General features: G+C 37.4%; 1 protein-coding gene across 1 annotated transcript in view; it reads left to right on the forward strand.

Moving 5' to 3' along the window:
• The first annotated feature begins 1045 nt into the window (after nt 1-1045).
• LOC111087845 (methyltransferase-like protein 27) overlaps nt 1046-7186 on the forward strand; it is a 10930-nt gene continuing 4789 nt past the window's right edge. The window contains exons 1-2 of the mRNA XM_022395974.1: nt 1046-1199; nt 4197-4319. Of these exons, the coding sequence (XP_022251682.1) occupies nt 1068-1199; nt 4197-4319 (255 nt within the window). The 5' untranslated portion in view covers nt 1046-1067. The remainder of the gene's footprint in view (nt 1200-4196; nt 4320-7186) is intronic.

A 7186-nucleotide genomic window follows, 5' to 3' on the forward strand; every position in this document is an offset into this window, starting at 1 on the left:
GATGAGGTATGTCCATACTTTTATTTTACGTAGGAGAGCGTTTGGGCAAATGCATATACTAAATGTAATTGCGCAGGATCCCAAAAGTGCTGTTTTAAGAGTAAAAAAAGACTACAATTAAGAGTGACGATTTTTTTTCTTTCTTTGAAGTTCGTATGTCATGCTGTGTTGTAGCCTACAAAGTGCACAATTCTTTTCGTGATTCATGCCATGCGCACGTTTTTCTGACGTCACGACAATACAAATTGCAACGTTGAGCGTCCTTTATGTGACGTCATTTTAGTTTCTACTGACTGACTGACATGCAACACACTACTGTATAGCGGTGTGAGTGATTAAAATAGGAAATCCCTCCAGGCGGCATTTGGCTCCCTTTCGGAGAAGTAAGATACCCATTGAGAATCAAGCTGAGGTGATGGTAAAATTCAAGAACTATTAATATATAACACTGGTACCGTAAATCAAGTTTTGGTGCTTTTATAACTAACAAACAAAATATAATACGTTGACAAATATCGCCTTCTGAACCTCAGTGATATGTGAATTGGCAGTATATTCCAATCACGGAACTAAGTAATTGTTGTTAAAACGTTTGTTATAGAGCGACTGTTGAAAATAAGTGTATCGGTAAAGTTATATTTAGAAAGAATAACCAGTTTTATTGAGTAAGGAACGAAGTTACGGAAAATCAATTAACGATGGAGGCGTAACAATATAGAGAGAAAATGGATTTCATATATATCATAATTAAATTAACAAAATCAGTGACACTAGCGATGTGATATTGTTAACACGCTTGTAAACATTCTAAAGTGTCGTATGGAAAACGTTCTTTTGTTATGCGAAGTACAATCCAATGGGAACTTTGATGTAAATTATCAACGAACAACTTCGGAATATAAAATACCTATAGTAGGATTTACAGCTCTTATAAACCATCATCATTCTCTCCACATGATATTCTTAGGATTAATTGCAAGAATAAACTATTATATTTCAGATTATTACATTTATTATACGTTTACGATATTCCTGTTTTAATCTAAGGTATTACAATTTGTGCCAAGATGACAACTACCTCAGAAAGCTCTAACCCCACACATGAGAAAGTCAATTTTATCGAGAGTGTCTTACAGGAGCGCCCTCCAGAGGAAACTTGTGAAAAGTTTTACCAAAAATGGGCAGCGACTTATGATGAAGTAAGTACGTTTTCTGATATATTGTATGAAAGTAAATTAATGTGGAATAAAGAACTGTTAAGTCAACAAAAGTTGGAATAGGTGCTATTTACAAACTCTAATAAACAAATGTGTAGAATAAAAGAAGGGCTGACTATCCTTTGAATTGTTGTATCACCAAATAATAAAAAAAACTAACAACACACCCATCTCCGATGGATCAGGGGTAAATCTGAGGCTTTATAACGCCAAAAATCGGGTTTGGACAACAGAAATGTAGTTCTGAGCTTAACAGTGAACAACAACAACAACAAAAACAGGCTTAATATTAAACAATTATTGATTGGTTATGAGGGTAACAAATGACCTGTTGCCCGAAATCACCAGTAAATAATTGTTTTATTCTAGATCTTTTATTTTCAATTTTATTAAAATCTGATTAATTAACGCTGTCACATGTTATATTTAACCTACATTCTCAGGCCTACACGTAAATCTTAAAGTTTAACATTTTAGTTAAGATTTTAATCTCTTTTTTAGTGTCTCAATATACCCAAGTGCAACTGGTAGGCCTATTTATATATACATGCCACTAATGGTAACATATTTGTGAAGAGCATAGGCCCATTCTGTAGAGGATTATATTACTTATACCAGAAACAATTAACTTAATCAATGATTGGCCACACTGATTGAATAAATTTATCACTGAGTATCATATCGCAACAGTTATTGTGCCTTTATGTTCTACAAGTTACAATAAACGTATAATATCTGCACTTGTCCGATTTCAACATAAAATTTGCCTAGAATACTGGCAAGATTTCCGACTTTCTCGTTTACTGGTACCATGCTTTGTATTTGTATAGATACGTAAATATGTTTATTTTACCAAAACTATTGTCTAGACAAGTAGCTTATGCAAAATTAGGTATGTGAATGGTAAATTTGAACGTTCGTTTGTTTTACGTTATGCACAAAGCTACACAATGAGCTATCTGTGCTCTGCCCACCACGGGTATCTAAACCCGGTTTCTAGCGTTGTAAGTCCGCAGACATACCGCTGTGCCACTGGGGGGCTACACCATAGTTAAATATAAATGAAAGATAGGTCATACAACATTACTAATATAGTTTCCAAGATTAGTAAATAGCTCCTGTTGTCGCTAAAACGCGCTTCACATTTTGGATCAATGAGTGTGCAATAAGAGTTACAGTCAAATCCCACTACTTGATCAGGCTAGAATAGCCTAAGAGTTGACAGTGGGTGCTGTTGAACGTCTGCTTTCCCTCTGGTCTATCAGATCTGATAGCTATGCATAGATATCACTAGTGTAGCTTTGTGATAGACAAGTAAGTGGTGTACTTTTGCACTATCTTTAGTGATATAAAAATTTTTGAAATTTCCATGTAGTTTCCTTCAATGTTGTTTTTCGCATGAAATCATCTGTTCCAGGATCGTTAGAATTTCTTGGTATTGGCATGACCTTCTGCCTTTGAAATCGCCTCTTTCTCTCTCCATCTTGGGTCAAATTTCCTCCATGCTCTACTCTGCTTGCGTAAATGCAGTGATGTCCTTCCGTTAGTGAGCGGATTACGTCACAGGCCTGGGACTGCTATGATAGTGGGATCCTCCATCACGAGGGACAGAAAATGGAGCTTTCACGAAAACTCATTCTGTAAACAGAATATGAATTGATCTCCTTTTCTGAATATCGTTTCTTGATTTTCGATCTAGAATGATGTTTTTTTGTTTTTTCTAGCTAGAGTAAAGCTACATATTATTCCAGTAAACAACCAGAGTTAGTGAGTATTTACTCAAGTACTTGTGATATGCAAGCGTACCATGTTTTCTACCATCTGTAGTGATAAGACTTTTTTAATTATTAATTATATAGCTGCCGAACTATCATGTCGGCAACAAGTGGCCCAAAGTGTCTAATATTATCTTATTCTAGCCGCCTCAGCACTTTGTTTTTTTATCAGGCGACGTCTTCTACTTGCAAGGATATTTCAATATATTTTGATCCTGGGTTAAAATGACTTTAAAATGGAAAATCCTTTCCTGGCCGAAGCATGACGTCAACTGAATCTGATAGCTGACCAGTGCTGTCAGGGAACAGAGGTCACGAGGTGATGCTGTCTGTTGACAAAGAAGGCAAATGGATGTTTGGAATGCAGATGCTTTCTTTGTATTAGGTTTGATCTCAGTTTTTTGCAGAACGATCTTTTGAAGTTCGTTCAGCATTTAGTGTTGAGGTAACCTATCTTACAAGAAGGAAGAGTGAAAACTGTCAGTTGTCGTACGTCAGTTTTCCGTGATTTTGTGTTGTTGTGAATAAACATTTTGTTTTCATTTCATTTAAAGTGTCCAAACTCCCTTATTTTCACACTAACTCCACAAACTCAGTTGAATACATTCCCTGAAAGTTCACTTAAATCACTGGGTCGAAACTGCAGCTATTCGTGGGTATTTCTATCAGAAAAAAACTTGTCAGGAAATAAGTTTGATCTGAAAATACCACATAAGTACACTGTTTTCTTCTGTTGTGCAATTAGTAAAGGTTATTTCACTTTTAATTTTAAAAGAACTGAGGAATGAGTCAAGTTTTTATATTGAAATAGCTCAGCAAATTTCCTATCAGATCCTGCTGTTATTAACGGACCTATCATGTACCTTGTTCTCTATCATGCGTTATAAGCGTGATAGTCTAATCCCACTGTTGGTTAGATAATAGTTGCCAAAGACTTGGCGGTGGATGCTGTTAACTAGCTGCCTTCCAACATTATATCTTTTCACGCTAAGGACAGCTAGTGCAAATAGTTCTTGTGTAGCCTTGTGAACCTCCAAAACAAACAAGTAAAACATAATAATTATAATTGTATCCAACTAAGAGTTACGTTGCGTTAACAAACATATTTTTTTTTAAATCCAGAATAAAAATGTATTGTGAAAATTTTACTCACTTATCTAACATGGGTATTAAACTAATTCTTGTATTTTAATGTGATTTACAGGACATGATTGATACAGAAATGTATGGGCCTAAGACTGTAGTAGAAGAATTCGTGGAACTGGGGCTGGGCAAAAATGTTCGTATTTTAGACGTCGGAGCTGGAACTGGATGTGTAGCTAGCTTAGTAAGTTTTATTTTATATGATATGGGATATTTTCCTTCTTTTAGCCCGGCCCGGCATGGCCAGGTGGTTAAGGCACTCGCAATCTGAGGGTCGCGGGTTCGAATCCCAGTCCCACCAAACATGCTCGCCCTTTCATCCTTGGGGTCGTTATAGGGTGACGGTCAATCCCACTATTCGTTGGTAAAAGAGTAGCCCAAGAGTTGGCAGTGGGTGGTGATGACTAGCTGCCTTCCCTCTAGTCTTACACTGCTAAATTAGGAGCGGCTAGCGTAGATAGTCCTCGTGTAGCTTTGCGCGAAATTCAAAAACAAACAAACAATCTTTTAGCCTCCCTCTCCTCCCGGTGACACAGCGGCATGTCTTCGGACCTACAACGCTAGAAACTGGGTTTCGATACTCGCGGTGGGCAGAGCACAGATAGCCCGTTGTGTAGCTTTGTGCTTAATTACAAACACACATTGATACTCCTAATATACTGTGCTGATGTTATGTTTTGCAGATTAACTCTGTCTGGATTGGTGAGCACCTTTCAGTTATTGAGTGCACACCTGCATATCAGATTTCGAAATTTAAGTAAAAATTGTAATTCTAACCATGTTTCAAAATTTGTTTCAAAGTATACGACTTAGGCAAGAGTCTTCATGATGAACAAACAACTGCCTAGTTCAACTTTCTTTGCTAAGCGCGTCTAGATACAATTAATGAATCCTAAAAATCTGGTGGGATATAACCTTTTGAAAAATCGGGGTTATTACTTTATTAATCTCAGCTGTTTATTTATATGGGTTGTGAGTTTTATGGACTTCTCCTGCATTAATTCGGCGTCAAAATCAGAAACGTCGTCTCAACTCCAGATCAAAGCAGAAGAAATCCTTAGAATACAGTTCGCATATCAAATACACTTCTTGAAAAAACATTGCTAAAACTCACGTGTTTTTGTCGAATAGCAATATAGTTAAGTATCTAAGAATAATACTATTACGTTTGTCTTCTTTTATTTGATTTTGAAGTATATTAATCAACCTCACGGGAGTATAACTTGTAACGTGAAACGCTGTTGTTTGCGTGTGGTAAAGACATTTATATCATAGTCAGTTGAGTACTACAGTTTCGAGTCACAGCAACTTTCATAGCCCAGCTACTTGTTGTAAATGTTATTTTAGTGAGTTCCATATCTGGCACGTGATCTATTAGGTAACACAAGGATTAGACTAATATCTGATAGATTATGTACATTGGAATTTATATTCAAGAAGAAGTTGAAGCTCACAAACCTGTCCGACCCTTAAGAACGTGTACAGTGAGAGATTGAACAAGAAACACGTGCATAAATCATTTAATACTTATTAAAATGATAAATAATACATTGAATAAACGGTATTAAATATTTGACTATTTACACAAGTTTCCTCCAATCACACAAGTGACTACCAAGAGTAAAGTATGTACTTACAAGCCTTTAGAGTCATTCTTGTAATCTGTTACCATTATGGGAAAATGTGTACTGGAACAAGTTGAAGAGAGTTGACTTATTATAATACACTGTTGCGTCAGCGAGGTCACGTGATTAGTGTCACGCCACCTGCTTTCTAGAACTATCCCGTTCCTCCGGGAGTGCTCTAGCAGTTACTAGATTGGGGGGTGGTCTAGTATATATAAGATGGTCACGGCGTGACGTGACAATGTGTGTGTAATTGAACTGCAGTCAGAAAGTATTGTTGAAGTTGAGCACGTTCGTTGTTATAGCGCGACTGTTGAAAATAAGTGTATCGGTAAAGTTGTATTCGGAAAGAATAAACCAGTTTTATTAAGAAAAGACTTGTGTCGCTAAAGTTTCGTCGGAACGAAGTTACGGAAAATCAATTAACAAACGGAGACGCAACAAATTGGTGTCAGAAGTGGGATAAAAAGAAAATGGAAACGAGAAGCGGCAAATCAAACTACAGCCTAGCAGACTTAATGGCAGCAATACAAGAACAGCAAAAGAAACAAGAAGAGAGACAACAGCAGTTGCAAGAAAACCAGCAACAATGGCAGCTCGAACAAGAAAAGAAACAAGAAGAGAGACAACAATAGTTGCAAGAAAACCTGCAACAGTGACAGCTCGAACAACAAAATAAACAAGAAGAGAAATTACAGCAGTGATTGGAGGAAAAAGAAAAGAAACAAGAAGAAAGATTACAGCAGTGGCAAGAAAACCTACAACAATGGCAGCTCGAACAGCAAAATAAACAAGAGATCTCTTCTTGTTTATTTCCTTTCTCCTCCAAACCAGTGCTGTAATCAAATTACAGCAGTTGTTAGAGGAGAAAGAAAATAAACAATTTCTTTTCTCGTTCTTCCAAGAAGAGATTTAAAGGACGATCTATTGTCTTTTACACAAGGAGGATACATTGACCATCGACTTAACCAGCCCCAGACAATGACAAGCCCTATCCAGACCCTGCAGCTAAACCCTAATGCAGACATATTCAGTCCCGTTAGAAGTCACATCCCAGATATGAATGCCAGTAATAGGAGTGATCCAGTGCGAAGGAAGCCACAAGAATTCGATGGGAAGGCACCATGGGAAGTATATAGAGCACAGTTTGAGTTACTAGCAGAGATGAATGGATGGACAGAGGAGCAGAAAGCTGTATATCTGGCAACAAGCTTGAAGGGACAACCACTAGAAATACTTGGACAGTTGACAGCAGCCGACAGACACAACTACAGAGCACTGGTAGAGGCTCTGGAACTCAGGTATGGAACCCAGAATCAGTCAGAAGTCTACAGGGCCAGGTTCAGGACGAGAGTCCATGCTAAAGGGGAGAGCCTGCAAGAGCTGGCACAGGACTTGGAGAGCATGGCACACAAAGCCTACTCAT

The sequence above is a fragment of the Limulus polyphemus genome, unplaced genomic scaffold (genome assembly GCF_000517525.1).
Source record: "Limulus polyphemus unplaced genomic scaffold, Limulus_polyphemus-2.1.2 Scaffold2738, whole genome shotgun sequence".
Classification (NCBI taxonomy): domain Eukaryota; kingdom Metazoa; phylum Arthropoda; class Merostomata; order Xiphosura; family Limulidae; genus Limulus; species Limulus polyphemus.